The following is a 20463-nucleotide window of genomic DNA, read 5'->3' on the forward strand; positions in this document are numbered from 1 at the left end:
CGTGTGGATTACGTCGGACCTGGATGGGTGTTTGGGGATTAATAGAGGTGAAAGAGGGTGTGTTTTGGTTTTTTTTTTGTCATTTTCTCCAAATAAAGGATTTTTTCTGGTGTAATGTGTTTATTTTCTTTAACTTACAGTTTAATCATGGAAGGTATCTTAGGGAGACGCCTACCATGATTAACCTTGGACCTAGTGGCAGCTATGTGCTGCCATTAACTCCTTATTACCCCGATTGCCACCGCACCAGGGCAATTCGGGATGAATCGGGTAGAGTCCCAGGACGGTCGCATTTAATAGATGCGGCAATTCCGGGCAGCTGCTGGCTGATATTGTTAGGCTGGGGGGCTCCACATAACGTGGCGCTCCCCATCCTGAGAATACCAGCTATCAGCCGTGTGGCTTTACCCTGGCTGGTATCAAAATTGGGGGGGGACCGCACACTGTTTTTTTTTATTTATTTATTTTACTGCACGATATAGACTGTGATTGGTTGCAGTCAGACACGCCCCCATGCTGAGTGACAGCTGACTCACTGCAACCAATCATAGGCGCCGGTGGGCGGGGAAAGCAGGGAATACGAGAAGCAATAATGAGCGGCTGGAATTTTCAAAAGAGGAAAAGCCGCCGGAGCAGTGTGACAGCCGTGCAGTGCCGTGCTTGTGATAGGTGAGTATGAGAGAGGGGGAGAGACCGACAGACAGAGAGAGGGACAGACAGACAGAGGGAGACTGAAAAGACCTGCGTTTTTTTTTGGCAAAAAATCATGCGGAATGCAACCAAAATGCATTCCAAGTGCATTTTGGTTGCGTTTTGACCCACATCATTGATTTCAATGGGTGGAGAACGCAGCTACAACGCACAAAAGAAGTGACATGTTGCTTTTTGTTCCGCAGCGATTTTTGGCTTCCAAAACGCTGCGTTTAAAAACACAGCGTTGCGCATTGAATTTTCGGACTCCTCATAGACTTTGCTGGGGAAGCTGAACGCATGCAATTTGGCGTTAACGCTGGAAAAAACGCAACGTGCGCACATAGCCTATATTCATCTACACCCATCAATGAATGAATTTTGGGACAGGCAGAGGCTTTTTCCTCTCTTAAATTATATTTAACTACACTTTACGGGATATCCTAAATAATGACCCCTTCTGTAAATCAAGTCTCCCTGTTCATAAAATATTATACGGCCATTTTTATTTTTTGGTTTTCTAATCTTACTGCAAATATTTTAGTGAAAACGGTGCTGTTAAAGGGGTTGTCCACTATTAGGACGATCCCTTCTGAGTCCTGATTTTCCCCAGGTAGAATAATAAAGCATATACTCGCCTCCGTGGCTGGCACGGTTCCACAGTTTGCTTTCCCGGGGCTCGTGGGTTTGTGACCTCCTGTCGGGTCTGGTTTCTGGCTCCCCGCCTTCGGACCACACAAGCAATCAACATGGAGTGGCGGCAGCGTCACTTCCCGTGGATTAACTTCTTTGCCCCAAAGGTGTCGAGGGAGAAATTGGCGCTGATTGGACGCGGACTCGTGTGATGTCACAATATCACATGCACCCCATTGACGTGAACCGCGGCGCTACGCCAGCCGCGGAGGTGAGCGTTATTGTTTTATCGAGGGGGAAACCAGGACAACCCCTTTAAATCGATATTCTAGTTGCAAGGAGTTATCACTTACCCATAGGACAGGAGATAATTTTTAGTTCCAGGAGGGGGGTGGTTGTGGGACCCCACTGATCACCAGAACGGGGTGCTTTTATCAGCATTAGAGTGCCGGGGCCCCGCACATACCGGACGGCCGAGCTCTGGGACTACTTAGTTTTCTCTGCAAGTCCTATAGGGTTTCAATGGAGCAGCTGTCAGGCATATTCACCCTCCTGCTCCATTCTAGTGATTGGGGGGGTCCCAGCAATCAGACCCTCGCCCATCTAAAACCGATCACTAGTGGGGAGCAAATGTCCTCGTTTGTTTTGAGCATTGGAGTTTAGAATCCTTGAATTTCCCATTATACTCTGTACTCAAGTTGCACCCAATGCCCCCAATCCTCGCAGTGACACGCTCGCTCATTACTAGTTATCACCATCCAGCTTGTTCCGACACATGCACAGCTTTTCAGCTTAATATTCCTCCCATTGCAAACAATAAAATCCTTGATAACAACATCCGCAGTGTAAATGATCGTGCTGTGGGTTAGAATCCATGAGTGTGAAGTGTCTGCGGATATTCCGTGCATGATATGCTGCACTGTATGTGCCTCTCATTGGAGTATAAGCCGGACATAAATGCACGCGAGGAGGCGGATTTACAGCATCAAGACCCCCACGTGTTGTAGAATTTCACCCCATTCATTGCAAGGGTGAAGACTAATGGATTCCAAACATCCGGCAGATTATATATCTACACCACAGGTCAATTATGTACAATGTACAATGTATGCGCTGCTGTATTACTCTGCACATCCAATGAGGGCTTTGTGCTTTTACCCTGAAGGTCCAGATATTGTCTATAGTAAGTGCCTGTAATAACATGGCGGAGGCTCTTGTAGCTTTTATCATAATGTGCTTTGTTGTGACCCTTGCAGTGGACTCATCACCCCTGGAGGATTCTCTTCAGTCCAGCTGGAATGGAGACTCCAGAACTTATTGTTGGAAGAGATGAGGAGACGAAAGAAAGAGAGCAATGAGGAACCATAAACGAAAACACAAAGAACCACACAAAACCCAACACTCCCCCACAACCCCACCCCAACACACCCACCCCAACACACCCCACACACACACACACCCAACACCCACTCTCACACTCCCTCCCCTCTCTCTCCCTCCCTCTCACCCCACTCACACTCCCTCCCCCTCCACTCTCCACCACCTCACCCTCACCTCCACTCACCCCTCCCCCTCTCTCTCTCTCATTCACTTTCTCTCTCTCTCCCTCCCCTCCCCCTCTCTCTCTCTTTCTCTTTCTCTCTCTCTCTTTCTCTCTCTCTTTCTCTCTCTTTCTCTCTCCCTCATTCTCTCTCTCCCTCATTCTCTCTCTCTCTCTCCCTCATTCTCTCTCTCCCTCATTCTCTTTTTCTCTCTCCCTCATTCTTTTTCTCTCTCCCTCATTCTTTCTCTCTCCCTCATTCTCTTTTTCTCTCCCTCATTCTCTCTCTCTCTCTCCCTCATTCTCTCTCTCTCTCCCTCATTCTCTCTCTCTCTCCCTCATTCTCTCTCCCTCTCCCTCATTCTCTCTCTCTCTCCCTCTCCCTCATTCTCTCTCTCTCTCTCTCCCTCATTCTCTCTCTCTCTCCCTCATTCTCTCTCTCTCTCCCTCATTCTCTCTCTCTCTCTCTCCCTCTCAAATTCAAATTTCAAATTCAAATTTCAAATTCAAATTCAAATCTCTCTCTCTCTCTCCCTCATTCTCTCTCTCTCCCTCATTCTCTCTCTCATTCTCTCTCTCTCCCTCCCTCATTCTCTCTCTCTCTCTCTCTCCCTCATTCTCTCTCTCCCTCATTCTCTTTTTCTCTCTCCCTCATTCTCTTTTTCTCTCTCCCTCATTCTCTTTTTCTCTCTCCCTCATTCTCTTTTTCTCTCTCCCTCATTCTCTTTTTCTCTCTCCCTCATTCTCTTTTTCTCTCTCCCTCATTCTCTTTTTCTCTCTCCCTCATTCTCTTTTTCTCTCTCCCTCATTCTCTTTTTCTCTCTCCCTCATTCTCTTTTTCTCTCTCTCCCTCATTCTCTCTCTCTCTCTCCCTCATTCTCTCTCTCTCTCTCTCTCTCCCTCATTCTCTCTCTCTCTCTCTCTCCCTCATTCTCTCTCTCTCCCTCATTCTCTCTCTCTCCCTCATTCTCTCTCTCTCTCTCATTCTCTCTCTCCCTCCCTCATTCTCTCTCTCTCCCTCCCTCATTCTCTCTCTCTCCCTCCCTCATTCTCTCTCTCTCTCTCTCCCTCATTCTCTCGCTCTCTCATTCTCTCTCTCTCCCTCATTCTCTCTCTCTCTCTCCCTCATTCTCTCTCTCTCTCTCCCTCATTCTCTCTCTCTCTCCCCCTCATTCTCTCTCTCTCTCCCCCTCATTCTCTCTCTCTCTCTCCCCCTCATTCTCTCCCCCTCATTCTCTCTCCCTCATTCTCTCTCCCTCATTCTCTCTCCCTCATTCTCTCTCCCTCATTCTCTCTCTCTCTCTCTCCCTCATTCTCTCTCTCCCCCTCATTCTCTCTCCCTCTCTCCCTCATTCTCTCTCTCTCTCTCTCTCTCTCTCTCTCTCCCTCATTCTCTCTCTCCCTCATTCTCTCTCTCTCTCTCTCTCTCCCTCATTCTCTCTCTCTCCCTCATTCTCTCTCTCTCTCTCCCTCATTCTCTCTCTCTCTCTCTCTCTCTCTCATTCTCTCTCTCTCTCATTCTCTCTTTCAAAATATATATAATATACACGCACACACACACTTATTGTAAATATTTACACTAATGGATTCTTTCACGTTTTTGGATAGTACGGAGACGCCGTTACTTTTCACGGTTCTGCCAGAGAAGAGGATGGCAACGGTTGGCGGAGCGATAATGGGATCCACGCACATATATGATATTTCATCGGTGAGTAGAGAAATTCAGAAGCTTCTAGAAGCGGTGATGTTTGTGGCTGCACTCTACAACAGCTTCCTAATTCCTGACCCCCTTCTCTGCCGACTATACACAGAGCTCCAAAATGTCTGTATTGAAGCGCTGGCTGTTCAGTTAAGATAAGCAGTGTTGTGTTTTTTTGCTCCCCTCCCCCTTCCCTCCCCGTTCCCATATGGGACTTGATCCTATACTCCTTAGTTTCCTTGTTCTATATAGTGTAATACCTCATTTCTTTGTCGCTCCTAATTGGGAGACCCAGACAATTGGGTGTATAGCTACTGCCTCCGGAGGCCACACAAAGTATTACACTTAAAAGTGTAAGGCCCCTCCCCTTCTGGCTATACACCCTCCCGTGGGATCACGGGCTCCTCAGTTTTCATGCTTTGTGCGAAGGAGGCACACATACACGCATAGCTCCACTGTTTAGTCAGCAGCAGCTGCTGACTATGTCGGATGGAAGAAAAGAGGGCCCATATGGGGCCCCCAGCATGCTCCCTTCTCACCCCACTATTTGTCGGCGGTGTTTGTTAAGGTTGAGGTACCCATTGCGGGTACAGAGGCTGGAGCCCACATGCTGCATCCTTCCCCATCCCCCTTAGGGCTCTGGGTGAAGTGGGATTTACCGGTCTCCAGGCACAGAGACCGTGCTCCGTCCACAGCCCCTGGGAATCTGCTGGATATGGAGCGGAGTGTCGTCAGGGACAGGGCCCTGCTACGCCAAGGTACTCTGTGTCCCCGTACAGTCCGCGCGCACACTGCAGCATTGCTGGGTGTGTTAGTGCGCCGGGGACAACAGCGCTGCGCGCTGGTGCCATTCCTATCTACAGCTTTGCTGAGAGGGGACATGTATTTGAAACTGCCGCGCGGCCGCTGTTGTCAGTTTTTTCACTGCGGCGCGGCTGGGACTTGTGGTGCGCCGGGGACTTCCGCGCTGGCCGTGCATATATCACGGCCGCGCTTATTACTCGAGTCCCCGGCTTTCTGCGGCCTAGTTTCGTTTCGTTCCCGCCCCCAGGCCTGCCAGTCAGGGGAAGGGCGGGACGCTGTACAGAACGTCAGCGCAGAGGGCTGGAGTCTGCTTTGCATACTCCAGCCCTCACACTGGGCACAGTGGGACGCCAGTTTCCCGCACTTTTGTTTGAGGCACGCCCACGATCCCTCTCTTCACAGGAAGCCGGCAGCCATTCCTGTGTGCAGTCTGAGCTGGAGAGAGGAGACTGGGAGACCCAGACACAGGATTCTGGTGCCCACACACCCGCTTTTCAGCGGGCGGTAAGCTGCCCTCAAGGGCTGACCCCCACTGGTGCCGAAGTGTATATTGTATTTTATGCTTGCAGCTTTACATTGCACTGTACGGTCGCTGGGGATCCTTTGCTATATACCCTCCTAGATTTCTCAGAGGACACAACAGCATGTCGACCGCAAAAAGCAAAGGTGCCAAGGCACAGGCTTTCTATGCTGCTTGTACCGCTTGTGGGGCTGTTCTACCGGCAGGTTCCATTGACCCCCACTGTGTGCAGTGCTCGGCCCCTGTGGCACTTGCTCGGCCGGGGCCTCTGCTGGAGGTGACCCAGGCAGTACCTCCTGTAAATACTGTCCAGGTGACAGGGACGGAGTTTGCAGTCTTTGCTGACAGATTGTCTGTGACTATGACTAAAATTCTTGAAGCATTGCAGTCTAGACCAGTAACTCAGACCATGGGCACTGTTAACTCATTGCTCCCTGGTCCCCCTCAGTTGGAACAGCTCCGGGATCCGGGGGTGTCTCTTGCATCCCAGGGTGATGGCTCTGACACGGACGACAGTCCCAGACAGCCTAAACGAGTTCGCTATGAGCGGCCCTCGACTTCGTCACACTGGTCAGGGTCCCAGCAGGACTCTCTGTATGATGAGGCGGAGATAGCTGATCAGGATTCTGATCCTGAGACCGCTCTCAATTTGGATACACCAGATGGTGACGCCATAGTGAATGATCTTATAGCGTCCATCAATAGAATGTTGGATATTTCTCCCCCAGCTCCTCCTGTGCAGGAGACAGCTTCACAGCAGGAGAAATTCCATTTCAGGTATCCCAAGCGTAAATTAAGTGTTTTTCTGGACCATTCTGACTTTAGAGAGGCAATCCAGAAACACCACGCTTATCCAGATAAGCGTTTTTCCAAGCGGCTTAAGGATACACGTTATCCTTTTCCCCCCAGACGTGGTCAAGAGCTGGACCCAGTGTCCCAAGGTGGATCCCCCTATCTCCAGGCTTGCAGCTAGATCCTTAGTTGCAGTGGAAGATGGGGCGGCACTTAAAGATGCCACTGACAGGCAGATGGAGCTCTGGTTGAAATCCATCTATGAAGCTATCGGCGCGTCGTTTGCTCCAGCATTCGCAGCCGTATGGGCACTCCAAGCTATTTCAGCTGGTCTTACACAGATTGACACGGTCACACGTACATCTGCTCCGCAGGTGGCACCCTTAACCTCTCAAATGTCTGCATTTGCGTCTTACGCGATTAATGCTGTCCTAGACTCTACGAGCCGTACGGCAGTGGCGTCCGCCAACTCCGTAGTTTTACGCAGAGCCTTGTGGTTAAGAGAATGGAAGGCAGATTCTGCTTCCAAAAAGTGTTTAACCAGTTTGCCATTTTCTCGTGACCGACTGTTTGGGGAGCGCTTAGATGAAATCATTAAACACTCCAAGGGTAAAGATTCATCTTTACCTCAGCCCAGACAAAATAAACCCCAACAGAGGAGAGGACAGTCGGGGTTTCGGTCCTTTCGAGGCTCAGGCAGGTCCCAATTCTCCTCGTCCAAAAGGACTCAAAAGGATCGGAGGAGCTCAGATTCTTGGCGAACTCAGTCACGCCCAAAAGAGACAGCCGGAAGACCCGCTACCAAGGCGGCTTCCTCATGACTTTCGGCCTCCTCTCTCCGCATCCTCGGTCGGTGGCAGGCTCTCCCGCTTTGGCGACACTTGGCTGCCACAGGTCACAGACCGTTGGGTGAGAGACATTCTGTCTCACGGGTACAGGATAGAGTTCAGCTCTCGTCCTCCAACTCGCTTCTTCAGAACTTCTCCACCTCCCGACCGAGCCGATGCTCTGCGGCTAGCGGTGTCCACTCTAAAAGCGGAAGGAGTGGTGACCCCCGTTCCTCTTCTGGAACAAGGTCACGGTTTTTACTCCAATTTGTTTGTGGTGCCAAAAAAGGACGGGTCTTTCCGTCCTGTTCTGGACCTAAAACTGCTCAACAAGCATGTGAAAACCAGGCGGTTCCGGATGGAATCCCTCCGTTCCGTCATCGCCTCAATGTCTCAAGGAGATTTCCTAGCATCAATAGACATCAAAGATGCTTATCTCCACGTGCCGATTGCTCCAGAGCACCAGCGTTTTCTACGCTTCGTTATAGGAGACGAACACCTTCAGTTCGTAGCCCTGCCTTTCGGTTTGGCGACAGCCCCAAGGGTCTTCACCAAGGTCATGGCAGCAGTAGTAGCAGTCCTGCACTCTCAGGGTCACTCTGTGATCCCTTACTTGGACGATCTACTTGTCAAGGCACCCTCTCAAGAGGCATGCCAAAACAGCCTGAACGTTGCGCTGGAGACTCTCCAGAGTTTCGGGTGGATCATCAACTTTTCAAAGTCAAATCTCACCCCGACCCAATTGATAACATACCTTGGCATGGAGTTTCATACTCTCTCAGCGATAGTGATGCTTCCGCTGGACAAACAGCGTTCACTACAGACAGGGGTGCAATCTCTCCTTCAAGGCCAGTCACACCCCTTGAGACGCCTCATGCACTTCCTAGGGAAGATGGTAGCAGCAATGGAGGCAGTCCCTTTCGCGCAGTTTCATCTGCGTCCACTACAATGGGACATTCTCCGCCAATGGGACGGGAAGTCGACGTCCCTCGACAGGAACGTCTCCCTTTCTCAGGCGGCCAAGGAATCTCTTCAGTGGTGGCTTCTTCCCACCTCATTGTCAAAGGGAAAGTCCTTCCTACCCCCATCCTGGGCGGTGGTCACGACGGACGCGAGCCTGTCAGGGTGGGGAGCGGTTTTCTCTATCGTTTCATTGGGGGACACAGGACCATGGGTTATGCTGCTGTCACTAGGAGGCTGACACTAAGTAAACATAAAAAAGTTAGCTCCTCCCTAGCAGCATACACCCCGAGCCGGAGGCGGGCTCAGATCAGTTTTTAGCTTAGTGTCGTAGGAGGCTGATGTGGGCCGTCTCGGCCCCCCTCAGCCATGTATGTTTTTGCGCTTTTTTATTTTATTTCGGCGCCGCTCATCGCTCTCATACCTGTCGTCTTCTTCTCTGCAGGTATTCGCTTCACTCATTCTCCGCAGCCCCGTGGGTACCGCTCCCCAGGGTCGCAGGGGCTTGAGACTTCGGGGCCCTCTCCCCCGCCCGTCCCCGTGGTACCACTCCCGGGGGTGCGCGTGTGGGCAGGTTGTTTTGTGGGCACCCCTGATTCGCCCTGAGGTATCACCCCAAAGGGCGTACAGGGGAATACAGCAGGGATGGAACCTCAGCAGCGTTTGTGATAGATGGGGCCCTGTCACGCTGCCTTCTCCTGATAGGGGGCTGTCTACCCCCATCATGATGCCTACTACCCTGCCTTCAGCACGCTCTCCCCCGGAGCCTTCCTGGACGAGCAGCGCTGTTCACAGGCAGGGCCAGGGAGCTCTGCGTGCACCGCATCCATCGCTGAGCCGGCGCCGCCGATTGCAGGTAGGATCCGACTTCCCTGCTCTTTCCCCCGGCCCCCTCCATAAATTTAGTCCCCGGCTTCGGCCTAGTCGCTCCTGCGTCCTAGCCACGCCCCCGCTGCATGCTATTGGCCGCCGGTCGTCTCCCTCTGTACCTCCCACTGCTCTGCCTCCTGGCAGATGGTGGGGGCTGTGAATCCTCCAGACTTTTCGCGCCGGAATCCTGCTCCTCCCCCAGCCTCCTCCAGCGTCCCCTCTCCATTTTAGCCTGCCTCTGGTCCCCTGAGGCTGCAGCACGCCGGCGTTCTGAGTTTTCTGGCCAGCTCATTCCTGGACTCCACTTCTGGACTGGTGGGCAGCACGCAGGACCTGGGTAAGCTCTGCTCCTAAGGAGTAGCCCTCACTAGGTAGCATTCTCTGAGTTTAGGGACGAGTTAACCCTCTCCTGTCTCCTTCCTAGCAGCCACCAGGGAGAGTACCTGTGTGCACCATGCCTAAGGCTAAGCCCACCCAATCCAAGCAGGCCCCCTTTGCACTATTTTTTGCATGCTCCTCCTGCAGCTCCAAATTTTCCCAGGGTCAGGACGCCCCACTATGCTCCGTCTGTTCTACAGACGCGCAGCCTCCGCAGGACTCCGCGGCCGACGCTTCTGATACCGCAGACGCCACAGCGCCATATGCTGCAGGGCCCTGCGTCCCGCCCCCCCCCGACTGGCTAGCGTCCCTGTCCCAGTCCGTAGATTCCCTCTCTGAGGCTTCTCGGACCATCGCGCAAGCTCTACGCCTGCTGCCGACGCTCGCCCAGATTCCCGCAGACCCGGCGCAATTGCCCCCGGAGCAGGTGAGCCCCGTTGCAGGGTCCTCCTCTGCTGCTCAGAAACGGACCCGCCGGGTCTCGTCCTCAGACTCTTCCCAGGTTTCACCTTCATCCCCAGGTCCAGACCGTCAGTCCTCCAGGGAGGCTTCTGACTGCTCCGAGGATGATTCCGATGCGGTACCCCTACAGGACTCAGAGCAGGCGGCCGATATTCGGCACATGGTAAATAGCCTGATAGAAGCAGTAAACCAGACCTTGAAGGTACAGGTGGACCCAGTCTCCTCCCAGAGCACCCAGGTCTCCTTTAAGCGGGTGAAGCGGGCCCAGAACACATTCAGCGGACATCCAGAATTCGCTGAGTTACTGCGCAGCCACAGGCAACAGCCGGACAGGGTATTTACCAGCGGTAAGTCCATCGATTTGCATTATCCCTTTCCTGAGGGTCTTCGAAAGGATTGGGCAGGTTCCCCTGTGGTTGACCCCCCAGTCTCCCGCCTGTCTTCTCACACAGTCCTTCCACTCACTAACGGTACGTCTCTCAAAGATCCTACGGACCGTACTATTGACAGGTTGGCCCGTTCCGCCTTCGAGGCAGCGGGCTCATCCCTCTCTCCGGCCTTCGCCTCGGTTTGGGTGGCGAAGGCCCTGATGTCCTGGGCGGACACGCTACGCGGCGGTCTCCGCGCCATTCCTGCCAATCCGGACCTGGTTCCCATCGCCTCGCAGATTTCCCTCGCGGGTGAGTACTTGCTCAATGCAGCCCTGGCGTCTGCAAGTTGCGCGACCCAGGCCGCCAGCAACAATGTGGCCATCCGTCGAGCCCTTTGGCTCCGCTCCTGGAACGCGGATGCGGCCTCTAAGAAGTCACTAACTTCCCTGCCCTTCCTAGGGGAGCGTCTCTTCGGAGATAGGCTAGACCAGCTGATCTCCGATGCAACGGGAGGAAAGAGTACATCTCTCCCCCAATTGCGCCCCAAGCGCTTCCAGAATCGGCGCTCCACCGCTCGTTTCCGGTCCTTTCGCAGCTTCAGCTCCAATCCCCAGCCGCGGAAAAGCCGCTCTCCTCCGAGAGACAGGAAGACCCCGTCATTCAAGACCAATCCCGCCTGGCGTTCACGCCCCCGCCAGTCCACGAGATCCTCTTCTGGTTACCGCCGTCGTTCCTCCAAGTGACTCGCGGTCGGCGCGCAGCAGCGCCAGACTTGTGGGAGGGCGCCTGTCTCGTTTTCAGCATGTGTGGATCCCCCTGACCGCCGATGCCTGGGTCAGAGAGATCATCACATCAGGCTACAAAATAGAATTCGAGGCAAAGCCACCGAGACGTTTTTTCCTATCTCGCCCTCCCGAGTCTACCGCGCGGGCTCGCGCGTTCTTTCACTCCATAGACTCCCTCCTCCGAACCGGAGTCGTGGTACCAGTCCCTCCCGCAGAGCGTTTCAAGGGGTTCTATTCCAACCTTTTCGTGGTCCCCAAAAAGGACGGCTCTGTCCGTCCCGTCCTCGACCTAAAGCTTCTGAACAGGTCGGTGAGACCTCGGCCGTTTCGAATGGAGTCACTCCGGTCCGTCATCGCGTCCATGGAGGTAGGCGAATTCCTGGCATCGCTGGATATTCAAGACGCCTATCTTCACGTCCCGATAGCCACCTCTCACCAACAGTTCCTCCGTTTTGCGATAGCGGAAGATCACTTCCAGTTCACAGCTCTTCCCTTCGGCCTCGCATCCGCACCCAGGGTCTTTACGAAGATCATGGCTGCTGCCATGTCCGTCCTGCATGCCAGGGGTGTCATGGTCATCCCGTACTTGGACGATATGTTGATAAAGGGCTCTTCTTTCGAGGACTGTCGTCTCGGGGTTCAGGTCACGATCGACACCCTTTCACGGTTAGGGTGGCTGATAAATCGGAAGAAGTCCTCTCTGATCCCGGCCCGTCGGATCACCTTTTTAGGCATGGTATTCGATACCATCCAAGGGCGAGTTTTCCTCACACAGGAGAAGATCTCCTCCCTACAACGAGGACTCCGCGCTCTTCGGCGTCAGCGCCAAGTGTCCATCAGGTTCGGCATGCGAGTCCTCGGTCGTATGGTGGCGGCGATGGAAGCGGTACCCTTTGCACAGTTCCATCTCCGGCCCCTCCAGCTGGCCTTGCTGAAGAAGTGGGACAGATCTCCCTTTTCTCTGGACCGCAGGTTTCATCTTTCGCCGGAGACCCGCAACTCCCTCCGTTGGTGGCTCAATCAGCGCAACCTCGCATCAGGGAGGTCTTTCCTCCCGCTCCACTGGAAGATAGTGACCACCGACGCCAGTCTCCAGGGCTGGGGAGCAGTGTTTCGACATCACACAGCGCAGGGCCGATGGTCACCGAGAGAGAGTTGTCTCCAGATCAACATTTTGGAGATAAGAGCCATCCGGCTAGCCTTGCAGCAGTTTCGGCACCTAGTACAGGGTTGCCCGGTCAGGATCCAGTCGGACAATGCGACGGCGGTGGCGTACATCAACCACCAAGGAGGCACAAGAAGTGTCGGGGCGATGCGAGAAGTCAAGAAGATATTGCACTGGGCCGAGTGTCATCACTCCCTGATCTCAGCGGTACACATCCCAGGCGTGGACAATTGGGCGGCGGACTTCCTCAGCAGGGAAGGCCTCGCCTCCGGAGAATGGTCCCTCAACCGGGAAGTCTTCAACCAGATCTGCGACAGATGGGGAGTTCCGGACGTGGACCTAATGGCCTCCCGGTTCAACCGTCAAGTTCCGCACTTTGTAGCGCGGTGCCGCGACCGCTTGGCTTTAGGAGTCGACGCCCTCACCCTGTCATGGAGCCAGTTCAGTCTCCCGTACATCTTCCCTCCGCTCCCTCTAATTCCGAGGGTCCTCAAGAAGATCAAGGCGGAAGGGATACCGGTCATCCTAGTGGCTCCGGACTGGCCCAGGCGAGCATGGTTCGCGGAACTAACTCAGCTCCTCGCAGACGCTCCGTGGCGCCTTCCAGACCGTCCAGATCTCCTGCAGCAGGGGCCTCTCTTCCATCAGAACTCACAGGTCCTAAATTTGACGGCCTGGCCATTGAATCCTGGGTTCTAGCTAAGGCTGGTTTTTCCTCAAGAGTGATTCAGACAATGATTAGGGCCAGGAAGCCATCTTCATCAAAGATTTACCACCGCACGTGGAAAGTTTTCTTCAGGTGGTGTGAAGAGCAGAATATTTCTTCTCCTCTCGCCTTCTCCCTTCCTTCCCTGTTGGCATTCTTGCAGTCAGGCCTAGATGCGGGTCTCTCGCTCGCAACACTAAAGGGCCAGATATCGGCGTTATCAATCCTGTTTCAGAAGCCACTGGCCGCTCGTTCACAGGTTAAGACCTTCATCCAGGGAGTAGCCCACCTGGCACCGCCGTACCGTCGGCCTCTAGAACCGTGGGACCTTAATCTAGTCCTAGGGTCACTTCAGGGCTCCCCATTCGAGCCCTTGCGAGAATCTTCCCTGTCTCACCTGTCTTGGAAGGTGGTGTTTCTTGTTGCCATCACTTCTATTCGCAGGACGTCAGAGCTGGCAGCTCTCTCTTGTCGTTCCCCCTTTTTGATTTTTCACCAGGACAAAGCGGTTCTCCGGCCAGATCCCGCTTTTCTCCCAAAGGTGGTCTCCCCGTTCCATCTTAACGAGGAAATCATCCTTCCATCCTTCTGTCCTGGCCCCTCTCACAGCTTGGAGAGGTCCTTGCACACCCTGGACCTAGTGCGTGCACTTAGAATTTATGTCTCCAGGACTGCGCCGTTCCGTAAGTCAGATGGTCTGTTTGTTCTCCCTTCTGGTCCCAAGAAGGGTGAATCGGCATCCAAGGCCACAATTGCCAGATGGATCCGTTCCGCCATATCAGAGGCCTACCGGATTCGGGACAAGTCTCCGCCGCGGGGGGTAAAGGCGCACTCTACCCGCGCAGTGGGCGCCTCTTGGGCGATTAGGCATCAGGCGTCGGCCGACCAGGTCTGCAAGGCCGCCACCTGGTCTAGCCTGCACACCTTTACTAGGTTCTACCACGTTCACACCCAAGCATCGGCAGATGCTATTTTTGGGAGAAAGGTCTTGCAGGCAGCAGTTGCGCACCTGTAATAGGGTGGCAGTATTCAATTATAGTGCAAGCCCGCCGAGGGAGGTTGTTGTTGTCTGCCTCTGCGGGTTTTTCGGTATTCCCACCCAGGGACTGCTTTTGGACGTCCCATGGTCCTGTGTCCCCCAATGAAACGATAGAGAAAGTAGGATTTTTGTGTACTCACCGTAAAATCTCTTTCTCTGAGTCTTCATTGGGGGACACAGCACCCACCCTGCTTGGTTTTTTGGTTGATTCAATTGCATTTGCCTGCTATTTTTTTTCAGTGGTCTTATGTTCATAGACCTCTTGTTTGCACGGCTGCATTGTTTTAGTTACAACTTGTGTTTATGTATGGTGATTCTGGTACTCCTCCTACTGCTTGTGCACCAACTGATCTGAGCCCGCCTCCGGCTCGGGGTGTATGCTGCTAGGGAGGAGCTAACTTTTTTATGTTTACTTAGTGTCAGCCTCCTAGTGACAGCAGCATAACCCATGGTCCTGTGTCCCCCAATGAAGACTCAGAGAAAGAGATTTTACGGTGAGTACACAAAAATCCTACTTTTCTCCACCACAGGGCTCAGGGTACGTGGACTCAGCAAGAGTCCACCCTTCAGATCAATGTTCTAGAAATCAGAGCAGTGTATCTTGCCCTACAAGCCTTCCAGCAGTGGCTGGAAGGCAAGCAGATCCGAATTCAGTCGGACAACTCCACAGCGGTAGCATACATCAACCACCAGGGTGGCACACGCAGTCGGCAAGCCTTCCAGGAAGTCCGACGGATTCTAACGTGGGTGGAAGACACGGCTTCCACCATATCCGCAGTTCACATCCCAGGCGTGGAAAACTGGGAAGCAGACTTCCTCAGTCGCCAGGGTATGGACGCAGGGGAATGGTCCCTTCACCCGGACGTGTTTCAGGAGATCTGTCGCCGCTGGGGGATGCCGGACGTCGACCTGATGGCGTCACGGTACAACAACAAGGTCCCGGCTTTCATGGCACGGTCTCACGATCACCGAGCTCTGGCGGCAGACGCCTTAGTTCAAGATTGGTCGCAATTCCGGCTACCTTATGTGTTCCCACCTCTGGCATTGTTACCCAGAGTGCTGTGCAAGATCAGGGCCGACTGCCATCGCGCCATCCTCGTCGCTCCAGACTGGCCGAGGAGATCGTGGTACCCAGATCTGTGGCACCTCACGGTAGGCCAACCATGGGCACTACCAGAACGACCAGACTTGCTATCTCAAGGGCCGTTTTTCCACCTGAATTCTGCGGCCCTGAACCTGACTGTGTGGCCATTGAGTCCTGGATCCTAGCGTCTTCAGGATTATCTCGAAAGGTTATTACCACCATGAGACAGGCTAGAAAACCATCCTCCGCCAAGATCTACCACAGGACGTGGAAGATATTCTTATCTTGGTGCGCGGCTCAGGGAGTTCCTCCCTGGCCTTTTGCATTGCCTACTTTTCTTTCCTTCCTGCAATCCGGGTTGGAAAAAGGTTTGTCGCTCAGCTCCCTTAAAGGACAAGTCTCAACGCTATCTGTATTTTTTCAGAAACGCCTAGCACGACTTAATCAGGTGCGCACGTTCCTGCAAGGAGTTGGTCATATCGTCCCTCCTTACAAGCGGCCGTTAGAGCCCTGGGATCTGAACAAGGTTCTAATTGCTCTCCAGAAGCCGCCTTTCGAGCCTATGAAGGATGTTTCCCTTTCTTGTCTTTCACAGAAAGTGGCTTTTCTAGTAGCGGTCACGTCTCTTCGGAGAGTGTCCGAGCTAGCGGCGCTCTCATGCAAATCTCCCTTCCTGGTGTTTCACCAGGACAAGGTGGTTCTACGTCCGGTTCCTGAGTTTCTCCCTAAGGTGGTATCCCCCTTTCATCTCAATCAGGATGTCACATTACCTTCCTTGTGTCCTCATCCAGTTCATCAATTTGAGAAAGGTTTGCATTTGTTGGATCTGGTCAGAGCACTCAGGATCTACATTTCCCGCACGGCGCCCTTACGCCGCTCGGATGCACTCTTTGTCCTTGTCGCTGGTCAGCGTAAAGGGTCGCAGGCTTCCAAATCCACCCTGGCTCGGTGGATCAAGGAACCAATTCTTGAAACCTACCGTTCTGCGGGGCTTCCGGTTCCTTCAGGGCTGAAGGCCCATTCTACCAGAGCCGTGGGTGCGTCCTGGGCATTACGGCACCAGGCTACGGCTCAGCAGGTGTGCCAGGCGGCTACCTGGTCGAGTCTGCACACCTTTACCAAGCATTATCAGGTGCATACCTACGCTTCGGCGGACGCCAGCCTAGGTAGACAAGTCCTTCAGGCGGCGGTTGCCCACCTGTAGGAAAGGGCTGTTTGACGGCCCTATCACGAGGTATTCTTTTACCCACCCAGGGACTGCTTTTGGACGTCCCAATTGTCTGGGTCTCCCAATTAGGAGCGACAAAGAAGAAGGGAATTTTGTTTACTTACCGTAAATTCCTTTTCTTCTAGCTCCAATTGGGAGACCCAGCACCCGCCCTGTTTTCTTAGGGATTTTTGTTTTTTTCGAGTACACATGTTGTTCATGTTGAATGGTTTCAGTTCTCCGATGTTTCTTCGGATTGAATTTGTCTTTAAACCTGTTATTGGCTTTCCTCCTTCTTGCTTTTGCACTAAAACTGAGGAGCCCGTGATCCCACGGGAGGGTGTATAGCCAGAAGGGGAGGGGCCTTACACTTTTAAGTGTAATACTTTGTGTGGCCTCCGGAGGCAGTAGCTATACACCCAATTGTCTGGGTCTCCCAATTGGAGCTAGAAGAAAAGGAATTTACGGTAAGTAAACAAAATTCCCTTCTTTGCAGTACTGGACACATCATGGTCTCACATGAAGCCCAGCTTCTGGCCGAGCTTCACCGGAGTCCCAACATGATTTATGATCACATATATGTCTGCCAAAAGTTTCACTAAACATCGTCCATGTATTTTACCTCCTTCGAGCGTCACTGACAATCGTCTGTTCTTTCCACAGGCCATGTCTCGGAGAGGAGCCCCAACGGAACCACAGGGTGTAGAGGTGGCCCTGGCCCCGGAAGAATTGGAATTGGATCCTTCAGCCATGACGCAGAAGTACGAGGAAAGAGTGCGGGAAGCACAAGAACAAGTACAGAAAGAGGACTTTAGTGACATGGTGGCCGAGCACGCAGCTAAGCAGAAAGTACGTGACCGCTGTAGAAACCCTTCATTAATAAGCATTTTCGGACCATTTGAGTCAGGTGTGCTTACGGGTCCGGAGACCACCGCGTGCCAAGCCATAGGAGCTTATGGATGACAGATGCCAGTCACACTCCTCAGATTTTGTCATGAGCTTTCTTATAGGGTTTTTCTATGATCAGCAGAAATGCACTGTTCCTTTAAGAGCCGGCACTCTGTCAGCTCGCACCGGAAATACGTCATGATAGCGACATGAATCATCACATGACCCGTCGCTACCATGTCAACCATTGGCTCTCAGTGATCGCGTCACGGGGCCTCCGATGGCGGCGGACAAAGGGGATTTCCCTGCTGCAGCCATTTAAATTGCGCTATCACATTTTGACAGTGCGATCTAATGGGTTAACAGGCATGGGTTGATCGTGGATCCACATGCGCCTGTAAGCCACACATTTTTGCTGTTCAAATCAGCAGACATGTGCATGCAGGGATCACCGCCGGCTCATCTCAGCAGCCGGAGGGGATTACGCCGACATGACTTAGGACATACCGCAACATCCTAGGTTGTGAAGGAATATAAAGGGGTTGTGCAATACTTCTTCAATAATTTATTAATGAGCCCAGGGTGGTTTAACAGTAAAAAAACAAACAAAAAAAAAAAAACTATACGCACTGCACCACTTCTGCGGCCATAGTCTCCTGGCTTCCTCTTCCAATGGCGGCTGTCACAGGACCACTGCAGCCAATCACTCTTTCGCTCAGGTGGAACGACAAGGCTGCACTGGTCGTTACGTCGTCCACTGGTGATAGAGGCTTGTGACAAAAAGGAGGACTGGTGATGGTCCAGTGGGTTCTTTTTTAATTTTTTATTTTTTTAAAAAAATTAACATAAGTGGACAAACCCTTTTAATTGGATGCCATTATAGCCTATGGGTGGCTGAGCCATTAAATGGATTCCTAACAGTAACCATAGGCTTTAATGGCGTCTGTGTTATGGAGACGTCATAACAAAGCTCAGGCCACTCCTGTGTTAGTCTATGGTGGCCGCTGCCAGGGTCCGACATCAGTCACAGCCTCCTCTGTACATATACTGTGATAGCTTTTCCACAGTCTTTAATTCTTGGCCAAAAACCCAATAGGAACAAAGCTTTAGAGGAGTAAAGCACAGAAGCGAGGTGGTATATGGATAAAAAGCTCTTGGGCTGTGTGCACATGTCACGTTTTTGGTGCTTTTTTTTTTTCAGTGTACATTTATTTGCAAAACCTGAAGGGAATCCTGAAGTCTCATGCACACGCGGCTTATTTTCTCCTTGCAGATATAAATCCGCAGGATGTCAATTTTTTCAGCGTTTTTGCTGCAGATTTCACCCATACTAATGAAATAGGGAAAAATCTGCACCAAAAATCGCGCGCTTTTCCTGCCAAGTGATGCAGAAAGTTCTGCACCAAATACTCAGTGTGCACATACAAATAAAGCAAATCTCCACCCTACAAACTGAAATGTTCCACTTACCCAACCCCCTTAAAGGAAACCGGGTTTTGCCACTTTATCTGAGAGCAGCATGATGTAGGGACAGAGACCCTCATTCCAGCAATGTGTCACTTACTCAGCTGCTTGCTGTCATTTTGATATCCCATATCCATGCCTCAGATCTAGCAGTTCTCTGAATGCTGAGCTCTGCATAACCCCGCCCACACCACTGATTGGCAGCTTCCTGAATACATTGTTCATAGGCAGAAAGCTGCCACTCACTGGTGGGGTTATGTAGAGCTCATGAATATAGAGGACTACTAGTGATAATCTCGTGCTGATAAAGCCTGTTTCACACATCAGTGAAAAACAGACGTTCTTCACTGACGTGTTAAACACACACATGTCCCTCCGTGTGCCGTGATTCACAGCACACGGTGGTTGTCCATGTGCAATACGTGATCTGTATTCCGTGATTGTACGTGGACATATACTCACCTGTCCGTGGTGCTGAAGAGTCCCGCGATGCAGCTTCCGGCCGCCACTGTGTCACCTCTGCAGCTACTTCCGGGTCGGCTCTGGCTGCATTCATGACTATGGATACCATAATAAGCCGGCTTGGAAGCAGCAGAGAGCAGAGGCCGAACACAGCGTCGCTGGAGAAGGGGAGTTGAAAAAGCTTTTTATTTTCAATGACCGTGTTTTTCTGGTATGTGTTTCACGGATCAGACCATAGTGATGCCAGAAAAAAAACGGACATTTCTCCATATGGAAATCACGGACACGCCTGTACGCCACACGGAGACACGGTCAGTGAAAAATCACTGATGTGTGCGCAGACCCATTCATTTGAATGGGTCTGCGTATGTCCGAGATTCTGGTACATATAAAAAATGTCACATACATACCAGAATCACTGTCGTCTGAAACAGGCCTAGAACAGTGATTTTATCAAAACTACAGCAAAAAGCTCAGTAAGTGAGATTGCTGGAATCAGGATCTCTGCCCCTACGTTCTGCTACTATCAGATTAGGTGGTACAAACCTGATGCGTTCCTTTTAATTTGCCTCCTCAGATCCATTCCTGCTTCCACCTTTCTCATTATAGCTGGTGTTTGATACTGATTTATTTATTTTCTGTCTTCATACAGCAAAAGAAGAGGAAGGGGCAACCGCAAGACTCCCGGGCTGGAGGCAAAAAGTACAAAGAATTCAAGTTTTGAACGCGCGTCTTGTATTTTTTTTTTTGTTTGTTTTTTTTTTTGTCCTTCATCCATTGTCGATCGCATTCTTGTATTTGTAATAAAACCCGTTAAATTGTCTTCTAAGTTATTTCTGCTTCGAAAGATATGGATGTTAAAGTGACGGAGAATAACTGGAGGGGTCCCAGTGTGATCCCCAGACTTTACGTCCGCAAACTACAGGCGATCGGGTCTGCGAACTCCCGACACCAGCTTCTGTTCTGTAAAATTGAGTAGAACATGTAATGGGTGTTTTCATCTGTGTATTTAAAAAAAAAAAAACAAAAACCCAAAAAACAGGTGGGCACAAAGACAAACCTTGGTCTGTGTCCGTTGCGCTCACTGAAGGAAAATACAATCATCTGACCGCAGCTA

General features: G+C 52.0%; 1 protein-coding gene across 1 annotated transcript in view; it reads left to right on the forward strand.

The window, feature by feature from the left end:
* The window catches only part of SF3B2 (splicing factor 3b subunit 2), a 91198-nt gene extending 71029 nt beyond the window's left edge, over positions 1-20169 (forward strand). Inside the window, 5 exon segments of the mRNA XM_075325334.1 lie at positions 2580-2608; positions 2611-2671; positions 4463-4571; positions 17196-17381; positions 19999-20169. Coding sequence (XP_075181449.1) covers positions 2580-2608; positions 2611-2671; positions 4463-4571; positions 17196-17381; positions 19999-20070 — 457 coding nt within the window. The 3' untranslated portion in view covers positions 20071-20169.
* The last annotated feature ends 294 nt before the right edge of the window (positions 20170-20463 follow it).

The sequence above is a fragment of the Anomaloglossus baeobatrachus genome, chromosome 10 (assembly GCF_048569485.1).
Source record: "Anomaloglossus baeobatrachus isolate aAnoBae1 chromosome 10, aAnoBae1.hap1, whole genome shotgun sequence".
Classification (NCBI taxonomy): domain Eukaryota; kingdom Metazoa; phylum Chordata; class Amphibia; order Anura; family Aromobatidae; genus Anomaloglossus; species Anomaloglossus baeobatrachus.